Below are 21,614 nucleotides of genomic sequence, written 5' to 3' on the forward strand. Positions count from 1 at the left end.
ACCAAATCAAACCCAATATTAGTAGAAGGAAAGAAGTAATAAAATACAGGAATATAAAATAGAAAATTAAAAATAAAATAGAAATTTAAAAATAAATAAAACAGAAATTTAAAAATCCCACAAAAGATGTGGGCTGGCTTTGTGAAACACTGTGTTAAGACACTGTGACACCAACATCCCATTGGGGCACTGGTTCAAGTCCTAGCTTCTCCAATCCAGAACTAACAGAAATATAAATAATTATCAGAAACTATTATAGACAACTATATACCAGAAAACTGAAAAATCTGTTAAGAAGTGCATAATTTCTGGACACACATAATTTGGGGCATGAAGACAGGAAAAACTGAATAAATCAATAACAAAGACTAAAATTTAATCAGGAATGAAGAGCCTCCCCCACCAAAAAAAAGCAAGCCTAGAACAGAATGGATTCACTGCTACTAAACTTTTTTTTAAAAAAGATTTAATTTTATTGGAAAGTCAGATTTACAGAGAAGAGAGACAGAGAGAAAGAAAGATCTTCTATCCACTAATTCACTCCCCAGGTGGCTGCCATGGCCAGAGCTGAGCCAATCTGAAGCTTCTGGTTTCCCACGCGGGTGTAGGGTCCCAAGGCTTTGGGCTGTCCTCTGCTGCTTTCCCAGGCCACAGGCAGGGAGCTGGATGGGAAGTGGAGCAGCTGGGACATGAACTGGCGCCATATGGGATCCCAGTGTTTGAAAGGTGAAAATTTAGTCATTGAGCCATCCTGCCAGGCCTCTACCAAACTTTGAAAGAACACACACTAAATTTTCTCAAACTAGTTGAAACAATTGAAACGGAAAGGAACCCTTTAAAACTCTTTATGAGGTCAGCACCTCCTTAATTCTATAACTGGACAAATATGTAACAAAAAACAAGTCTGCACATTCCTGATGAACATACATGCAAAAATAAGCACACCGAGTTCAACAGCACATCGAAAAGATCATCCACCTTGCCCACGTGGGATTTATTCCAGGGATGCAAGGGCATTTCACATACAGATGATTATTTCGATAGATGCTGACAAAGCATTCGATAAATATCCATATCCGCTCATTTAAAAAAAAGTTAAAAAATTAGAAATGAAAGGTGCTACTTCGACCCAATAAAGACACCATACGACAGCCTCACAACCTGTGTCATACTGAACGGGTGAATGCCAGAAGTGTTTCTACTAAGATCTGGAAGCAAAGATGTCCGCTCTCACCACATGAGGTGATTAAAATAAATCAAAGGGAGACAAACAGGAAGGCAAGAAAACATTCCTGCTTGCAGATGACAAGATGGATTATTTAGGGGAAACAAAAGACTCCACTAGGAGTCTTACCAGAACTGACAGAATTCAGCAAAGATGCAGGACACAAAATCAACCCACAAAAGTCAACAGCATTTTTATCTGCCGCCAATGACCTGTTTGAAAAACAACTTCTAAGAACAGTCTCAATCCTAACAACTACCAAACAATTTAACCCAGGATAGAATTAACCCAGGATGAAAAAAACCTCTACAATAAACATTGTAAAACGCCAATGAAAGAAACAGGAGGCTGCGGGGCCAGCAAGGAAATGCCGTCACAGCCAAGCACTTACTTCCTCTCTGCAGTGACATGCAAGACAGCAGGTTTCCATGCTGTTACGCTCCCATCTGCTACTGTGCCAACTGGGCAGACCGGGGAGCTGAGACCTTTTCTGCTAGTCAGTGAACCTGTTTCCCTTAGCCCTCTGTCACAAGCAAGCTTGTATGTGTCCTGTCTGCTCTCACCCACTGCTCTGAGAAGGAAGGAATCTTACTCCTCCAAAGGCTCGGACATTGTCCTTTGGCTGTCCAGGGGCTGGCCAAGGAAGGTATGTCCCCGCTACCTGCGGCTCCCTGAGTATTCTTCCAGCTCTGGCCCTGAGCACCCACCCTGTCACAACTGCTGAGTTCTAACCCAACAAAGACACACGCTGAAAATCGAAAAATCCTCCATGCTCATGGACTAGAATTAACATTTCAAAACATCCAAAGTACCAAGACAATTTACAGATTCAATACAATCCCATCAAAATTCTTCATAGAATCAGAAACAAAAATCTTAAATCAATACTCAAATACACAAGACCCTAAATAGCCAAGTAATACAAAACAAGGAGATCTCTGTGCTGGATTTCAAGAAATACTGCAGAGCAATTACATCAAAATAGCATGACAGAAGTGTAAAAAGACACGTAGATTGATGGAACAGAATTCCTAGAAATACATAAATGTCTACAACCAACTAATATTTTAAGAGCTATTCAGTCTTTCCCTGGACAAAGGACAGTAGCTTCAACAAATGGTGCTGGGAAAACTGGATTTCCACATGCACAGACCCCCTACCTTGTACCCTATAAAAATCAACTCATAGGGGACCAAGAATCTAAACTTAAGACCTGAAATTACTTAGGGAAACATAGAGGAAGCATTCATTGCTCTTGGCAAAGACTTTGGATAAGACCCCAAATCAAAAGTAAGTAAGTGGGATTACCTCAAGCTAAGAAGCTTCTGCACAGCAAAGAAAACAGTAAAGAGACACAGAAAAGTACAAAATATTTAAAAAACAGTACCTCTGATGAAAGATTAACACCCAGAATATACAAGGAGTTCAAGGAACTCAACAACAAAAATGTCCAGTGAAGAAATGTCCAAAAGATATGTAGAAACATTTTCAAAGGCAGAAATTCAAATAGACAACAGACACATGAAAAAGTCTCAGTGAAACTGGCCATCAGAAAAATGCAAATAAAATCTACAGTGAGCTATCAACTCACAATTAAAATGGCTATAATACCCAAATCAAAAAATAACACTTGCTGGTGAGGAGGGGGGGGAAGAGCACCCCAGTGTTGGGAATACCAACTGCTATAACCAACAAGCAACTCAATGCAGATGCCCGAGAAACTGAAAACTGGCTCTACCACCTAGTCCAGCTATTGCACTCCTGGGAATCTATCTAAAGGAAGTGAAATCAGCATACAAAAGAGGCAGCTGTGCTCCCATGCTGACAGCAGCTGAATTCATACAGCAAAGATATGGAAACAACCTAGATGTCCATCAGCTTAGGTCTGGAAAAAGAAAACAGGATATATACACATATACACACACTTGATATTATCCAGCCATCAAAAAGAATGAAAACCTAACAGCTGCAACAAAATGGACAAAAATGAAAATCATTATGCTAAGTGAAATAAGACTCAGACAAATACCATGTTTACTCTTTATTGTAGAAGCTGACAGGCTGTGTGATAGTGTGTATGAATGCAGTGAAAAAAAGTGAACACTGGAAGGTCAAAGGAAAGACTGTAGCAGCACTAGCAGATACTGGCTGGCCCAGGAGGCGCCCCTGCTGCTCTCCGGGCCCCCAAGGCCCTGAGCAAACCTATTCCAGTTTGAAAACTTACATGGCTGAAAGGCCAAAGTGACAGTGAGATACCTGATCTCCCAAACTTGGGGGCAAACCTTTGATAAATTAATCAGGAGGAGGAGCCAGGCTGGGACACTAAAGCTACATGCACACACATGGGAAAAACAAGAGTGGAGAACAAACTCTTCTGGATTCCTCGCCAGGAGATTCCAAAATATGTCGGTGACATCCTAACAAGGGCTGCACATCGGGATTCAGGTGGGAGCTGGGATGAAGGAAATGTTTGGCTGGACTTCCGGTGAACTGGTTACATTTACTTATCTGAACGTACAACTGGGAAGGACGTTGAGTCTGATTAGGGATACTGCCTGCCTCTACCTAGGACCGTATAAATGAAGGCATGAAAACTTGCCCCTAAATAAAAGTTAAATAGAAACGATAAACAAGAAACCCATAGAATTGCTCAACCCATTTAGCTGGCTAATTTGAAACACTACAGAATACCTAGTACGTACTGTAGTGGTGGTGCCGACTAATTTTCTGTAAATGAAAACAGCTCATGGAAACAAACAGGAGGTTACCAATGCTTGAAAGCAGCAGCAGCACCTGCAGCACGAGCAGACACTGATATGGTTTCAACAGAACAAACGCTACGGGAAGCTAAAGGACACCAGCACTCAGTGACCAATCTTTATTCTTTTTTTTAAATATTTGTTTATTTTTATTGGAGAGTCAGATATACAGAGAGGAGGAGAGACAGAGAGGAAAATCTTTCATTCAATGATTCACTCTCCAAGTGACCAAAATGGCTGGTGCTGTGCTGATCCAAAGCCAGGAGCCAGGAGCTCTTCCACATCTCCCACGCGGGTGCAGGGTCCAAGGCTTTAGGCCATCCTTCACTGCCTTCCCAGGCCACAAGCAGGAAACTGGATAGGAAGTGGGGCCGCCGGGATACGAACCAGTGCCCTTATGGGATCCTGGCACATGCAAAGCAAGGCTACCATGCTGGGCCCTCAGTGACTGACTGATATTACAAGTGTTTTTCCCTTGATCTTAGGAAGGAACCAACCATAGGTTGCCTTCATGTGAGTGGAAGTTTCCAATTTAAATTTTCCATATTGCCACAGTATAATTCGAACTCTCCAGCTTACTGTTCTAACCTGGTCAGGACAGACTGGATTTGATCCAGGCTCTGGGTGTAACAATACACAACACTGATGATACGACATCAGAAACTCAAGACCAAGTCGGGACCGATTCCCTGGGGAAGTCCTCACACACAGACAGCTGTTGGGACTTCTGGATGCTATAACTGGATCCTGACAGGAGTTGACACTGACCCCGGTCTGCAGCATACTTGATGGACGCTATAATGCTCAAATACTATAAAAGGACTTGGAACGGAAGAGAATGGACATCCTACACAGGTGTGTTCCATTTTCTCATACCAGTGGACACACTTTACACCCACAATATCCAGATCAAAAGGATGACGTGTACTGTCAATTTGAGCTCCTGCCACGCCCAGGGGAAATCTGGATTCAGTTCCTGGCCATGGAACGTATTTCATGAGTGAACCAATGCAGCGTGAGCTCCCTTGCTCTCTTTGCTTCTCAAATTAAATTTTTAAAAAGATTTACTTAGTTTTATTGCAAAGCCAGATACACAGACAGGAGGAGAGACAGAGAGGAAGATCTTCCATCTGATGGTTCATTCCCCAAGTGACTGCAGCGGCTGGAGCCAAGCTAATCCAAAGCCAGGAGCCAGGAACCCCTTCATGTCTCCTACGCAGGTACAGGATTCCAAGGCTTTGGGCCCTCTTCGACTGCTTTCCCAGGCCACAAGCAGGGAGCTGGATGGGAAGTGGGGCCGCTGGGATTAGAACCAGCACCCATATGGGATCCTGGCACATTCAAGGCAAGGACTTTAGCCACTAGGCTACCATGCCAGGCCCTGCACAAAATTTTTGTAATCAACTACACCTCAGTAAATATGAGGGGAGGAGATACCCCTATCTTTTTGAAGAGAATATGAATAAATTTGAAAACATCCTTGCAGAGAATGCAAGTACATTTAAAGAATTCTAGTAACAGATTACTGAGGAAATTTCAATGGAGAGAAATCATACTACTTATAATCAAGTCTTTACATGGCAAAGTAAATAATTCCACTTTTCAGCTGAAATTGGCAAAACAAGAAAGCTGGTTAAATCCACTAGAGGTGTGTGGGGCATAATCTCAGAACATCCTGCACACAGATCAAATTTTGAAGTATAAGCATGCAGGTGTGGCTCCTCGGCAGACACAGGCATGTCCCAGAGCTTCCAAACAGACCGGAACACGGACAAGGAGGCAATATTGGTAACTTTTATTACACTCCAGTAATGGAACACCAGAGAGCCATAGGAATGACTTTTCTCCCTATGTGTGATTTCTTTCAGTCCAAGTACCAAATAAGGAGGATTAGCAAAGAGTATTCATTTTTTTTTAAAGCAAAGATTAATCTATTTTTGAGAGAAAATCCACATCTACATGAATCTGTCAGGGAAAAGTAGGAGAATTTGCAGAAAACATTTTCACTGTTACAGAACCATAGGTAATTTTTACCATTCTTTTCTTAGTATCTTTTAGCATCCCTGATGCTGGACGTGAATGATGCAGCGTACCTACCACAACGGCGCCGGGAGGTCCCTCGGAAGGGCCCGAGGCCGCTCCGGGGCTGCAGCATAGAACGGGGCTGTCGCTCACCTCCGCTAACTGCCTGTGCTTGTGAAAGCACGGCCCGCTCCATCCCAGGTCCCCTGCACCACTCCGTTACCCAGCACTATCCTCCTACACTTCGCACCCAAATGGTGAGATCTGCCTCTAAGGTGAGGAAGGAGCTGCAGACATCCTAAGCCCATCCAAAAATCAAGCCTAGTCCTATGGGGGGGAGGAAGGGAACAAGAGTGCCTCTGTGTGTGCACATGCGCGTGGTGGGGAGAATATAAGAGTTTATGGGAAACGTCAAAATATTTCAAAACATGACTTGCAGGAAATTTTAAAAATATGTCAAACCAGGCCCGTCACAGTGGCCTAGCAGCTGGGGTCCTCGCCTTGAACGCACCGGGATGCCATGTGGGCACTGGTTCTGGTCCTGGCAGCCCCACTTCCTATCTGGCTCCCTGCTTGTGGCCTAGGTGGGCAGTTGGGGACAGCCCAGAGCCTTGGGACCCTGCACCCACATGGGAAACCTTGAAGAAGTTCCTGGCTCCTGGTTTTGGATTGGCTCAGCTCCAGCCACTGTGGTCACTTGGGGAGTGAATCATCAGACGGAAGATCTTCCTCTCTGTCTCTCCTTCTCTCTGTATATCTGGCTTTGTAATAAAAAAATAAATAAAAATGCAAAATAAACAAATATAAATAAATCCATATGAAAGGCTCAAAATGCAGTAATGCTTATGCTATAATCAAAAGCATATAGTACCCATGAATCTACAGGGACATGAACATATTTCAAAAGTGCAGAAGAGGGTCTTGCACGATAGCCTAGTGGCTAAAGTCCTCGCCTTGAATGCGCCAGTTCTAATTCCAGTCAGCCCTGCTTCCCATCCAGCTCCCTGCTTCTGGCCTGGGAAAGCAGTCGAAGAGGGCTCAAAGCCTTGGGACCCTGTATCCACATGGCAGACCTGGAAGAAGCTCTTGGCTCCTGGCTTTGGCCTGGCTTGGCTCCAGCCACTGCGGTCACTTGGGGAGTGGACCATGAGATGGAAGATCTTTTCCTCTGTCTCTCCTCCTCTCTGTATGTCTGTCTATCCAATAAAAATAAATAAATGTTGGGCCCGGCGGCGTGGCTGGAGGCTAAAGTTCTCGCCTTGAAAGCCCCGGGATCCCATATGGGCACCGGTTCTAATCCTGGCAGCTCCTCTTCCCATCCAGCTCCCTGCTTGTGGCCTGGGAAGGCAGTCGAGGACGGCCCAATGCATTGGGACCCTGCACCCACGTGGGAGACCTGGAAGAGGTTCCTGGTTCCCAGCTTTGGATCGGCGCACACCGGCCCGGTGCGGCTCACTTGGGGAGTGAAACATCGGATGGAAGATCTTCCTCTCTGTCTCTCCTCCTCTGTATATCTGACTTTGTAATAAAATAAATAAATCTTTTTTTAAAAAATGGGGAGGAATAGGTAACTCTTATATAGAATTCCAAATAATTTATGTCGAGAGCTCATTACAACATTACTCTACATTCCTAAGTGTGGGCTGTACATAAGATTTCTTACTAAGCAGTAGAGGAGCTGGTACCGTGGTGCAGTGGGTTAAGCTGCTGTCTGTAATGCTGGCTTCCATTATGAGCACAGGTTTGAGTCCTCACCGCTCCACTTTTGTCCCAACATCTTGCTCACATGCCTGGGAAAGTAGCAGACGCTGGACCAAGGAGTTGGGTCCCTGCACCCATGTGAGAGACTCACATAAATAAAATCATCATTTTTTAAAAAAAGGTATAGTTGAAAAGTTGGGGGAGGGCACGCAAATGATCAGTGGAGAAAACTGACTGCACTTCCTCTGCCAGCAAGCCAAGTTAAGATGAACAGTGAAGAAATGTTCTAGGTGCCTGGAGTTGTGCTGAGACTGGCAGCCGAGGACTACTGTCTTCAGTCCCGACCCAACATCCCTCTGATGAAAAGGAGAACACTAAACAAATTCTGAGTAAGGGACATTCTACAAAGTCATCAAAAAGAAGGAAACTGGGAAACCAGGCTATCCTGGAATCGACTTTTGGTTAAAAATGAAATCTTCTTAGCTTTCCAAGATTTGACATGAAATTGAAGAATGCAAGATAGCTCAACATTTATACTGAAATGATAATAATGTAGTTGTCCTGGGTTAATTATTGAAAAAAAAAAGAGGAATTATCATGCTGAAGCTGTAGCACAGCACATTAAGACACAGCTTGCAATGCCGCCATCTCATATGGGAGTGCTGACTCATGTCCCAGCTGCTCTTCACCTGATCCAGTTTCCTAATATATTTAAGTGCTTGGGCCTCTGCCACCCACTTGGGAGATGAGGATAGAGTTCCCAGACTCCTGGCTTCGGCCGGGCTCAGCACTGGCCGCTGCGGCCATTAGGGAGAGTGAACCAGAGATGGAGGATCTCTTTCTTTCTGGCACTCTGCCCTTCAAATAAATAAAACGGATTTTTTTTTAAAAAAATGAAGAAATCTGGATAAAATCTGAAATTCACTTAATAGTAATGTATCAATATTGACTATGACAAATGTATCATACTAGTGCCAAATGTTAAGAGCTGGGGAAACTCAGTTTGAGGTACACTATTATATTCTTAATTTTCTATGTAACTGACATAAAGAAGTTTCATCAAAATGTGTACCAGTCTTAACAGATGTAAGAGCTATACGTCTTGTACACACTGAAGACAGTTCTAAGTATGCTTCTTAATTTTTATCAGGATGGATGAATTTTTTTAGCCAATACTTTTTAGTATGACAGAACTTCAAAAAGTATGTGGGAAAAAAAAACAAAGCTTAAAAAAAGTTTGTGGAAAACAGAATTAAAAAATTAAGTATATTCTGTCATGCTGCATGCATCGAGTTAAGCAGTGGCTTATGACACCAGCCTCTCACACAGGTGTGATGGTTCAAGTCCCGGCTGTTCTGCTTCCTGCTCGGCTCTGTTCTAATGTGCCTGGGAGGCAGCAGGAGATGGCTCAAGTACTCGGGCCCCTGTCACCCACGTGGCAGACCCAGATGGAATTCCTGGCTCGGGGCTTTGGCCTGGCACAACTCCAGCTGTTGCAGCCATTTGGGGGACTGAACCAGCAGCAGATGGAAGATCTCTGTCTCTCCCTCCCTGTCACTCTGCCTTTCCAATAAATGAATCTTTAAACATAAAATTTAAACCATGTATTTGTTTTCATAATACGCATTTTCCGTAAAATTTACACTAACATTTTATTTTCACTTCCCAACGAGCTTCGTACACTGCTGTGATGCCCTCCACAGAGCTACTGACTCATCTTGCATCAATCTCATTTGGCAAAAAATCATTCCTACAAGACACCAGGTGCAAAGCTGACCACGGAGAGCTCCTTGGTTTCCGGAGTTTCTCTGTACTCAAGACGGTCTCGCAAAACAGTCGCCATTACCGTGGCTGGGAGGAGGCCTCATTCCTATGGACTCCCAAGGAATAGCAGCCCACATCTCAACTGATTCCTGTTTATGCTGCGCGAGGGTATTTTTAGAAAGTCCATAGAAATGTACACTTTAAAAGAGAAATTTATTTTTGGTGTAGGAAATTCTGAAATCCATGCATAGCTTTTTTCACAACATAGATTTTCCATAAGTTTTTTTTTTTAAAGAAATCTTCATATGACTGGATTTCAAAATTTTTATACCATAAAATATAAGCCTTTAACTCCATTTCCCACAACCTTTTTGAAATAGCTTCATGTCTCCCTTACTTGACTCAACAGGAAATTGTTTTCTTTCTTTTTTTCCAATCTGAGAGACAGACAGCCCTGTTCCTGGTTCATCCGTCCTGTCCCCTGTGAAGGCCCAGGCGGGGCAGTCAATTAAGTCTTCCCATGGTGTGTGGTAGAAATCCCATTACATGAGCCTTCCAGAGTACACATGGGACGGAAGCCACACTCGGGTCCTGAACCCAGGCCCCCCAATAATGCAGGTAAGGTTATCTTTACCTGCCTGGCTTTTCTAGAGAGAAATTCAGGATGGCCACTGAATTATTCTTATCATTGCATTTCTCCCTGGTATCTGTGATATTCCTGGCATTAATGAACTGTGTTTGACCTAAAAATTCCACGCTGGAAAAGTTATCCATAGGAGAGACCTGTGAAAGAGCAGAGTGGCCACCACAGGCATCTACAATTGGGAAAAGTTATGCGACAGATGACTGCTCTACCATTAATAATCACAACCAAGTGCTTCAATTAGCAAGGAGAAAGGATGCATAACGAAGGCAAGATGAATTATTACATAAGGGAGCAGGTTTTTTTTTTAAGGACCTATTACTTTCAGGAGAGGGTTTGGGGAAATAATGAGAAAGGCAGCTCTGTTCTTAGATGCTCGTGATGTGGCTCTTCTCGTGTACTGTGAAATTTTTACAAGATGGAGACAGGGAAAGCAGATGGGAAGAGCAGGAACAATGAGGGCACGCTGCCTGGGCTGGCGTTCCAGATCCGCTGCGCACCAGCTTGATGCTGGGTTGGTTTTTTTTTTTTTTTTTTTTTTTTTTTTTTTGGTTAAATATTCCACCAGATGGACAGAGAAGAATTTCCTTAATTCTTTAGGGACACTAATTTTATCTAAGGTTGCCTCTATGGCTGTCACATCCTTTTTTCACTCTGATTCTAGAATTGTAGAACTGAATCCTCTTAAGTCATACACGTTCACCTTAAGTCACAATAAATTATAGTTCTTTCACAGGATTTGTAACCAAACAAATAAATGAACTGCAGGTTTAAAAACTCCTGTATTATTTGAATATCTAGTGCTACTTCTTATTTGCAAATATCCAACACAATTTTATATTTTCATTTTTCTTAATCCACAGCCAACTTGGTACACGACATGACTGTAACATCTTGTGTAAATAGAATATATTGTTAAGTGCCAGTATTTTAAGAGTGTTCCATGCATTAATTTAGTCATTTTTACAAACCTTTCAGTGAGTGCTATCAGGCTCTCCATTTTATAAATGAAGAAATTAAGATGCAGAAAATTTCAGTAAATTTCACAAATGCACAGATACTGAAACCCCCACAGAGCCCATGGGATGGGATGCTTGATTGTAAAAGGAGAGTTTAACAGTTCACGCCGGTAAATCTCAAACCAGACTTGGTTACCAATACAAAGTAGAAAGCACCATTTCAGGGGAAAATAAACCAGAAAGTAAGTAGCAGAAGAAAATTTCACCTCACCTCAAACGGGGTTTTTAGCTCCACAATATCCATGCTTTCTGCTCCTCCGGTCAATTCTGGAAAATCATAGAACTGGAGAAGGAGAATCGAATTAGGAGAAACCAGTTCTGTCTCAGCACACACCAAGACCTGCCCTTGGTGCAGGTGCACACCTCAAAGTCAGGCGGAGCAGAGCAGCTCCGACCATCCACAACCCAGAGGGAAATCTCAAGGTCGCAGCTTCTGGGGCTGCAACTTTTCTCAGGGCCCAAGTACCTTCCCAGGGGGATTTCAAAAGGCGGAGTTACAAGCTAAATTTACGACAGCGTGAAACTGTCTAGCAACCCATGGATGGTATTTTTCAGGTTCATGTACATGAACTTTCTGAGAATCCCTCCTGTGTGAGCCAGTCCAGGCTCACGGGGCTCGGCGGGCTGTACTTCTGCCTGGGAGCACACAGAAGGCTCCACTGCAAGCAAATGCCTGATCCTGGGGATTCTTTCTGGGATGTTGCCAAGAAGCAGGACCAGGCTGCGGCTCAGGGTTTAAGCAGTGTTAGAGCTCTTTTCTCCATAAGGTGGGCCAAGGATCCCCTACCCCACCCTATTAGCCCATCTTCAATCAGCCCAAGCCCCAATACTACCCTCACCCCACACCTTTCAGCCACTTCTCTGTAAATTTGCCATCTCATTGGAGTAACAAAGACCTTGATCTCCCAGTTAATTCCAGGTCCTCCAACCCCTGAAAATCAGATCAACAGGACAAACTGGAGGCCAGAAATAGGTTCACCTCAAACAGCTCATGGAAAATGGAATTAAAAAGATAAGTTTATTTTGATGACAGAAAAGTTTGAAACCCACACACAGCTCTTCATAATATATATTTTCTATTCATTTTTTTTGGGGGGGGGAGGAGCCCTTCTCGTTTCAACAATGATTATCCAGATGTTCCACAGTCATCAATGCGACTGTTAATCTAGTTGAGCCAGATTCAAAATGCAGCACGTTTCCTTACATTTTTGGACCTATTTCATACGCTGCCATTCATTCTGATCCACTGATGTGTTCATGTGACAGATTCCTATTCTTTGAATTGGGGTTAGTACACCCTCATTGAACTTATTTTTTCAGAGTGTAGTATTTTAAAAATGTTTTTCAATATGAATTTTAAAGTCATCTTACGTAATTTTAAAAAAAGTTGCTGTTTTTATAAAAACCTCAAGTTATTACGGTTGCTGTCTTCCCTTTCATTTCCAAGATTATAGCATTGTTTCCATTTGTTGAAGTTTTCTGTTCCTTCCTGGACTAGCAATATCCTCATGAAGGTTTCTGCACATTTTCTTAACTCTACTTTAAGCCAGTGTTCCAGCTCTTGTTGCTATGGTAGATACCTACATTTTCTTTCATTACATCTTTTCGTGCCTGGTTCTTCATACCAAAGGATATGAATCTCGATTTTGTAGTCAATTGCTTCATAATTTCATCACTTAACTAGATGTGCAAAGTCAATTTTGTGAAATAACAGAGAAACGATCTTTGAGAAAAAGCCAAAAGCTTTTATTCTATCACAAAGACATCGTGGCTCCCTGAGAAAACTGCAACAAATTGGCAGCCTGTGGGTCCCCAGGTGCAGCCAGATCCAAAGAGCCGCCAGGACTTTTCTGGGCCAACACAGGCTCTTCAAAATCCGCAGTTACGGAGCCTCACCCACAATCCTGAACCCCGAATTCTGATCTCGCTGTACAGTAGCCAACATTGCCTCATAAATTATTCCTTAATCCTTGGCTTCTCAAGTCTCCTATTTGTGTCTAAAGATCTGACCGGGAAAAAAAAAAAAAAAAAGGGAGGGGGCCCGCAGTCCCACGAATACAAGTTGCTTTAAACTATTCCTTTGTGTACATACTTAAAAGTCCCACTGGTCTGGAATCCTATACAATAGCCAATGCACATTTTACACAGAAAGCCTCTTTTTCAGTCTTTATCACACCGATTTTTGAAAACTCCCCACCCCCATCGTCGAGTATTTTGGGGTCCGGGCACAAGCACCCCCATTTCCAATACTGGATCGTCGTTGGAACCCAGGCCGCCCCCTCTCAGAGGATGACCGCGCGCTTTGGCTCACGCACACAAACCCCATCGCCCATGCGGCAAACCCCGCACTCGGCCACCGGGCCGGAATCCCCTCGGAGGGCGTCGGTCCGCACCTCCAGCCCGGGCCCGGGATCCCTGGACTCCACCCGCGGCCACCAGGCAGGCCAGCGCCCAGGACGCGCAGGCCCCGTCTCCCCCACCCCCAAACTGCTCGGAACCGGCGGCCAAACCCACCTCTGCACAACAGCACCAAGTGCGACCCGGTGTGTCTGCGTACTCGGAGCACGAAGGAGCACTCCCAGGTCTCGGGCACCGCCTGGGCAAGCACTGGTTAAAGTCAGGTAGGGCGCGGAGATGATTCAGAGAAACCTCCCTCCAGGCCGTTCCGCCATGTTTGTGGGCGCTAGCTGGACTACATGTCCCAGAAGGCTGTACTGCTCTCATCAACACCCCGCGAGATTTGCCATAGCCAGACGCGGTGGCTTTTGTGACCACGAGTAGGCCCTTTTGGAGCACGGTAATCCTAGACAGGATTCGGATGAGCTCTCCCAGTTGGAGATCTCTAAGAACACCTACCTGGGGCCTTTCTGGAGCTTTTCAGTTCGGGGCCGGGTGGAGGACCTTCCTTCTGGCTTAGATGTGGACCGAGAGATGCTCGGTGACGCAGCTGCCGTCCTTTCTGCCAGTGTCCCGTGCTGGACTACATGTCCCAGAGGCCTTCGCGGCCTGCGTGCTTCGCGCAGGCCCTCGGTGGCTGGTCTCCGGCCCGGAGATCGCGCTCCTGGAGCTCCTGGAGCTTCTCCGGGCGCCGTTCCCAGTTATCGTGGGCCCCGAGGGTTGGAGGATTCGAGCGCTCCAGGCTGCGGCCTGTGCGGCGGGTAGCGACTCCATGGGGCGGAGAGAAGATGGAGTGCGCTATGGCTTTTAACTACTACCCAAACGCTCATCACGCAAGCATTTACGTGGGCAGGTGTTAGTCGGACTGGAAACTCAAACCCGTTCTCCCACGTGATGACAGGAACCTAGATCGCGCCCTCAGGATGCAGCATCCAGGGGGCTGCGCTACCTGGACGCTGGAGAGGGTTACAGAGCGTCGGTATTTAAACAGGTGGATTCCGGGTCCTTAAGAGTTCTGGATAGTAGATTTTTACATCTTAGGGGCAAAGGCAGGCTTAAAAGTTGTAAACCTGAAATAAGTGTTCGAAGACGGCTCCTCCTCAGGTTTTGACAAAAGTATGTTCTCATGGCAAATACGCATTTTTCACAGGTTTCAAAGGGGGTTAAGGCCAGCCCAGGGACAAAGCCTTAAGAAGCCTTGTTACAGTTTGGTCAAGTCTCTCTCAAACGTTTATTAATTTATTTGAAAAAAAGTTACACAAAAAGAGATCTTCCATATGCTGAGTCACTCCCCAGATGGCCACACTGCTTCTTTTGGGACTTCACGTGGGTGGCAGGGGCCACCTGAGTACTTGAGCCTAATTCCTTTGCTTTCCCAGGCCATTAGCTCGGAGCTGGATCAGAAGCCGGCCTCGAACCCGTGTCCTTCGGGCTTTGTGGCCTACAGCTTTTACCCCTGTGCCAGGACTCTGGCTCCAGCTTAAGTCCCTTCTTGCATGCTTTGAATAGTGTCATTTGGGCCAAGAGTTATTGTAGTTGTTTTGATCATTATATTAATTAGCCAAGGCGTTACTCTTGCAAAGGAAAAGTATTCATGACATTAACTGATCTGTTTTACAGAGCAACAGTTTTCAACAAGGTATTCTTTGTTATGTAACATTGTCTTGGCATTACAAGGTTACAAGCTAGCATTTCTGGCTCTTAGACAAGAAAGCCTACTGGCAAGCTTCTGTCACTGTAACAACCTAGAACTTGATACCACATATTTCCACAGCTCCCTAGAATGGGACATAATTACCTCATTGAGAATTTGTTACTCTGTAATAAACGGGACTTTTATGCAAACAGAACTGTTTAGACAGAGCTGATGAAAGATACAGCAACTTGATCTTCCTAAGGATGCTTAACCTGCAAATCATGTAGCATCCTCCCTTCTGAAACTGTTGCCTTTTCCCATATATTCTTTTTTTTAAAATTTGTTTTTATTACAAAGTCAGATATACTGAGAGGAGGAGAAATAGAGAGGAAGTGGAGCCGCCGGGATTAGAACCAGCGGCCATATGGGATCAAGGCAAGGACCTTAGCCACTAGGCCACGCTGCCGAGCCCTTCCCATATATTCTTCTGTTGTTTCATTTCTTCTTGTTATCTCCCCTGTTCTTCACAACATTCCACCATTTGTCTTCCCTATAGTGGCTTCCCTGGCGACAGCCTAGACTTGAATTCTAGAGTATTTTAACCATGATCACATCCTTCCTCATAAAAAGACCTTTCCATCACTAAGCCAGACATAATCTCCATTTGGGGTAGGACGTGGAGGTATAAACCGTTAGAGGAACCCCGGGAAGGAAGGCAGCCCTGGTCTCTTCAAGCCAGTTATGACTTTTTTTCTGTTCTGTGTGACACTCTCTGGGGTCTGTCTTCAGATGCAAAGGTATGACTTAAAATAAGTGTATTTCTAGTTATAATACATGGTTTATTGTAGGGTATGTTGTGACATTTCAGTAGATGTATATAATATATAGTCACCCAATTAGCATACTGTGTTCAGAAATTTAAAATCCTCTCTACTAGCTGTTTTGAAATATTCAGTTGTCTTCAGCCATAGTAATTCTATTGTGTATTGAACATTGGAGGCTATCCATCCCATCCAGCTGTATTATGTACCTATTAATCAGCCTCTCTCTATCTAAGCTCCCCTGCCTCCCTCCACCCCCACCATAACCAAATACTCTGTTCTCTACTTCTGGGAGATCGATTTTGTGAATTTCACATGTCAGTATACAGTATGACTTTCTGTGTCTGACTTATTTCAGTTAACAAATGTCTTCTGGTTCTGCCCAAGTAATTCTAAGTGAAAGAATTTCATTCTATCTTTAAAAAGTTTATTTTTTGTTTAATTTGAAAGAGAAAGAGTCAACAAATACAGAGGTATCTTCTATCTGCTGGTTCACTCTACAAATATCCAAACAGTAGCCAGGCCAAAGTCAGAAGCCAGAACTCAACCCATGTGCTTGGGCCATTCACTGCTGCCTCCCATGCCAGCAGAAAGCTGGATGAGAAATGGAATAGCCGCAGACGCCAACAGGGGATGCAGGCATTCTAGGTGGCAAAGGAAGCTGCTACGCCAAATGTCTGCCCCATAATTTCATATTTCATTCTTTTAATGGATCTCTATATAGTCACACATCACATCTTTATTGGTTAATGTATCAATGGATAACTGAGCTGATTCTATGTTGGTTATTGCAAGAACTCCTTCAGTAAACATGCAAATATCTCTGACACTGATCTAATTTCCACTGGATTGTACACCTGATAGTCCCATTTCTGACTTTTTTAGGAACATCCACACTGTTTTTCATGTCTGAACTAATTTACATACTTTGTTTTTTTAATTATAAAGTCAGATATACAGAGAGGAGAGACAGAGAGGAAGATCTTTCGTCCGATGATTCATTCCCCCGAGACCACAATGGCTGGAGCTGAGCCAATCCAAAGCCAGGAGCTTCTTGCGAGTCTCCCACGTGAATGCAGGGTCCCAAGGCTTTGAGCCATTCTCGACTGCTTTCCCAAGCCACAGGCAGGGAGCTGGATGGGAAGCGGGGCTGCTGGGATTAGAACCAGTGCCATATGGGAACCTGGCACATGCAAGGCGAGGACTTTAGCCACTAGGCCACAACACCAGGCCCCTAATTTACATTTTTACCAGCAGTACATCAGCTACAGCATGGTCTTTTTTTTTTTTCTTAACTTTGAAAGATTGTCAAGTAATTTTACCCGCTAAATATTATATCACTTTTTTTTTAAAAGAATAATAGCCCTAAAAGGGACTAAAACTGGTTGCTATGGTGGATAAAGAAAAAACATCTTAGATAGCATGTAGTTGTGGCCCATCAAAGGACCATGGTAAATGACAAAGTCACGATACAGAGATACATCTGCAATACTAAAGTTGCATGGTGGTAAGGGGGGGAGATTAGCAGGGAATCTGGGGAAATAATGAAAATAGTGAAAAAATGAAGTAACTGACAAAAATGTATAAACTCTGTAGGATTTCCATGAGCACGGTTTTATCTGTAAACCTGCTGAACTGGCTAGGCCTTCCAGTACAAGGTGGAATAGAATTCACAGTAGCAGGCAGTTCGGTTTCACCACTAGGGACCTAGGGACACTTTCACCATTTTACCCTTAAAGAAACTTTTTTTTTCTCAATAGATGCCCTTAATGTGACTACAGAAGTTTTTTTTCTTTCTTGGCTAAATATCTGATGAAATATCTTTTTCCATCCATTTAGATGAGAAAGTAAAAATGATTCTCTTGCATTGCCTTAATGTCTTAAATTACACTGATTTTCATATTTATGCCTGTTATTCATTATTGGAATATCCCAATCTTATTCATAATACATTGTTTTATATGTCATAGAGTTTAATTTCCTGCTTTTTTGTTTTGTATCTTTGCACATAAGCTCATCAATGTGTCCTGTAACTTTTCTAGCATTCAAATATTCTTATAATCTTTCATTATCCACGTCTGCCCCACCTCATAAAATAAACTGGAGTATGTTATAGCCTTTACCAGTTCTTTGAAGACCTCATATAATACAAGTTTGATTTTAAAAAATCACTTTTTTTCCCCATTGGAAAGGCAGATATGGAGAGAAGGAGAGACAAAGATCTTCTGTCCACTGGTTCATTCTTCAGGTAGCTGCAACAGTTGGAGCTGAGCCAATCCGAAGCCAGGAGCTAGGAGACTTCTCCAGGTCTCCCACAAGGGTGCAGGGTCACAAGGCTTTGGGCGGTCCTCGACTGCTTTCCCAGGCTACCAGTAGGGAGCTGGATGGGAAGTGGAGCAGCTGGGATACAAACTGTTGCCCATTTAGGATCCCAGCAGATATAAGGCAAGGATTTGGCCACTATACTATAGCGCCAAGACCATGTCTTGATTTTTTTAAAAAGATACTCATTTTTATTTCAAAGTAAGATTTACAGAGAGAAAGAGAGACAGAGAGGAAACATCTTCCATCTGATTCACTCCCCCAGTTGCCACAACAGCTGGAGCTGAGCCAAACCGAAGCCAGGAGCCTTCTCCAGATCTCCCATGTGGGTGCAGGGTCCCTAGGCTTTGGGCCATCCTCAACTGCTTTACCAACCACAAGCAGGGAGCTGGATGGAAAGTGGCACAGCTGGGATATGAACCGGTGGCCGTATGGGATCTTGGTGTATGCAAGGAGAGGACTTTGGCTACTAGGTTAGTGTGCCAGGCCCAAAATTTGATTTTTTTTCACCGTCTTAGATGTTTGATATTATATAACAAAGAAGCCATTTGAACCTGAATTGTCTACTAGATTTGCAATAGTGAATTCAATTTCCTTAGTAGGTATATGATGTTCATATTGTCTATTACTGCACATGGCAGAGTTGGTTTCTTGTATTTAACTAAGGCTTGGTCTGTTTTGCCTAAATGTTCGCTGTCATGCTAATAAATTATATAGAACTTGTGTGTTTATTATCTTTTAACGTAAGTATACCATTTTTATTTATTGACATGTTTGTTTAGCCACCTGTCTAGATCATCTCTGGTATAAACAATAATGGATGTACTCAAAGCAAGAAACTTATATAACAAAATAACCTCTTTTCCTCTGCTGGCCCCACCAAGATGCTCAGGGAAAAGCGGCTGCTGTGCTTAGGTGGATGAAGAGGGAGGGAGCGAGCACCTCACTGGGAACAAGAGCTGGATGAAGAGGACGTGTCTTCCCTGCTGCTGCCGCCCCGCCGCCGGAAGGACCCACCCTGCCCCCAGCGGTACGCCCCATCACCCCCGACACACCCAACAGCACCCACATTTCTGCTCCCTGAATGCCCCTGCTGATGTCTGCCTTGCTGCTGCGATGGTGGAAGCCTGACCTTCCTGCCACCATCTACTTCCATTATGTGCCCCGTTCAATAAAGTTTTCCTCTGAGCCACTAAAAAAATAAAATAAAAAAAAAAAAAACCTCTTTTGTAACAATACACATACATTCAGACTCACCCAATACATGGTTACCATGTGCATAGAACTTGAATGGGAATGACAGGTAATACTGATTTGAGTACCTACCCTGTGCCAGATGGTGTCATATCTTGTGAGTACACAGACTTCTCTGCATGTTTTATTTAAAAATATATATATATGAAAGATAGAATTAGAGAGGGTGAGGGAGGGAAGGAGGGAGGGAAGGAGGGAGGGAAGGAGGGAGGGAGAGGTCTTTCAACCATTAGTTCATTCCCCAAGCAGTTGCAATAGCCTGGGCTAAGCCTTGACCTAGGCACGGTCAAGGGCCAGGAGCTTCTTCTGGCTCTTCCACGTGGGTGGCAGGGGCCCAGTCCCTCAGCCAACTTCTGCTGCTTTTGAAGGCACATTAGCAGGAAGCTATTCATGAAGTGGAGCAACCAGGACATTAAGTGGCACCTATATGGAATGCCAGAGTGATAGCCAGCAACTAACCCTGCTACAGCACAAAGCTGCACCCATGTCTTTGATTTTTAAATTCACAAACAGTAGTGTTTCGTGAGATACTACGTGATGTTTTGCTGTATGTGTACAGCATATAAGAATCAAAACATATTCATCATCTCACCATATTAAGTTCACTTTCAGCAATTCTGAAAATTAATTAAACAGTTTAGTGTAGCAGATCACTCCGCCTTACTCCTTGTCTAGCTGAGATGCACCCACTGATCCACACCTTTACCTTTCACATTCTTCTCACACCCTACCCCAACCGCTGATAACCCCATTTCTATTATTTTTCTGAGATCAGTGCTTTTTTTTTTAACATTATGTATATAAGATCACGGAGTTTGCTGTCATGTACCTAATTCATTTCCGTTAGCACAATAGCCCAGTCCTATCTATGTTGTTATCAATGACACAATTTTCTTCAGTTCTAAGTTAGTGTTAGTAAGAGAACATCTGATTATAAATCCAATTGTGGTGTTTATGAAGTGAGCTAAGAAAGAGGAAGAGAGAGATCACCCATTCGCTGGTTCACTCCCCAAATGGCCACAACGGCAGGAGCTAAGCTGATCTAAAGCCAAGAGCCAGGAGCTTCTTGTTCTCCAATGCGGGTGCACGATCCCAAGGACTTGGCCATCTTTCACTGCCATCCTCAACTGCTTTCCCAGTCCACAAGCAGGGATCTGAATGGGGAGTAGAGCAGCCACAACACAAACCAGCACCCATATGGGATCCAAGTATTTAAAGGTGGAGTATATATATGCCACAATACAGGCCCGACACTCTAGGTCTTTGGTTCATATTGAATTAGTTTTTACATATGGTATGTGTTAAGGTCCAACTGTTATGAATGTATTTTCCTGTTTCTGCATGCTAGGCGGATGCTTGTTTTCCATTTATTGCTGCAGTAAAATATAGACAGCAAAATCTGCCTTGTAAGCCATAAGTGTGCAATTCAGTGGCTAATTATCTTCACAATTTTGTGCAGTCATCACTACTACATAACTTTTTATCATTCACAAACTGTGCCAATTAAGCAGTAAGCAGTAATTCTTTATTCTCCTCTTCAAGCCCATGGTGATTTCGAATCGACCTTTTGTAACTGATAACGGGAATCTAAACATCTGATTTTGTGTCTCAGTTGTTCTGTTTCTGATCCAGTTCCCTGCTAATACCTCTGAGAAGGCAGCGGGAAGATGGTCCAAGTGTTTGGATCCCTGCCACCCACATGGAAGAGCTGAATGGATTTCTAGACACTTGGTTTTGGGCTGGCTAGCCTGGGCACTGTGGCCATTTGGGGAATGAATCAGCAAATGGAAGATCTCTCTCTCTCCCTCTCTCTGTAACTGCCTTTCAATTAAAGTGTTTTTTTTTTTTAAATATTTGAATATGTATATAGGAAAAAAACCAGAATACAGAAAGTCAGTAATCTAGTTTCCATCTCAGAACTAAAGAAATAAGAGTGATATAAATCTAAAGCAAGCAGAAGAACTGATAAAATCCGAACAAAAATATAGGGAATAAGACAGGAAAAAAAGACAAAAAAGGTAGTTCTTTGGAAAAAAAAAAGATAAACCTCT

At 43.6% G+C, this 21,614-nt stretch overlaps 1 protein-coding gene across 1 annotated transcript in view; it reads right to left on the minus strand.

The window, feature by feature from the left end:
- The window catches only part of LOC118757707 (zinc finger protein 420-like), a 60,580-nt gene that overhangs the window by 10,843 nt on the left and 28,123 nt on the right, over positions 1-21,614 (minus strand). The window contains exons 6-8 of the mRNA XM_058674860.1: positions 14,140-14,298; positions 13,648-14,006; positions 11,345-11,416 (exon numbers count right to left, since the gene is read on the minus strand). Coding sequence (XP_058530843.1) covers positions 11,345-11,416; positions 13,648-14,006; positions 14,140-14,298 — 590 coding nt within the window. The remainder of the gene's footprint in view (positions 1-11,344; positions 11,417-13,647; positions 14,007-14,139; positions 14,299-21,614) is intronic.

This window comes from Ochotona princeps, chromosome 16 (genome assembly GCF_030435755.1).
Source record: "Ochotona princeps isolate mOchPri1 chromosome 16, mOchPri1.hap1, whole genome shotgun sequence".
NCBI classification, from domain to species: Eukaryota; Metazoa; Chordata; class Mammalia; order Lagomorpha; family Ochotonidae; genus Ochotona; species Ochotona princeps.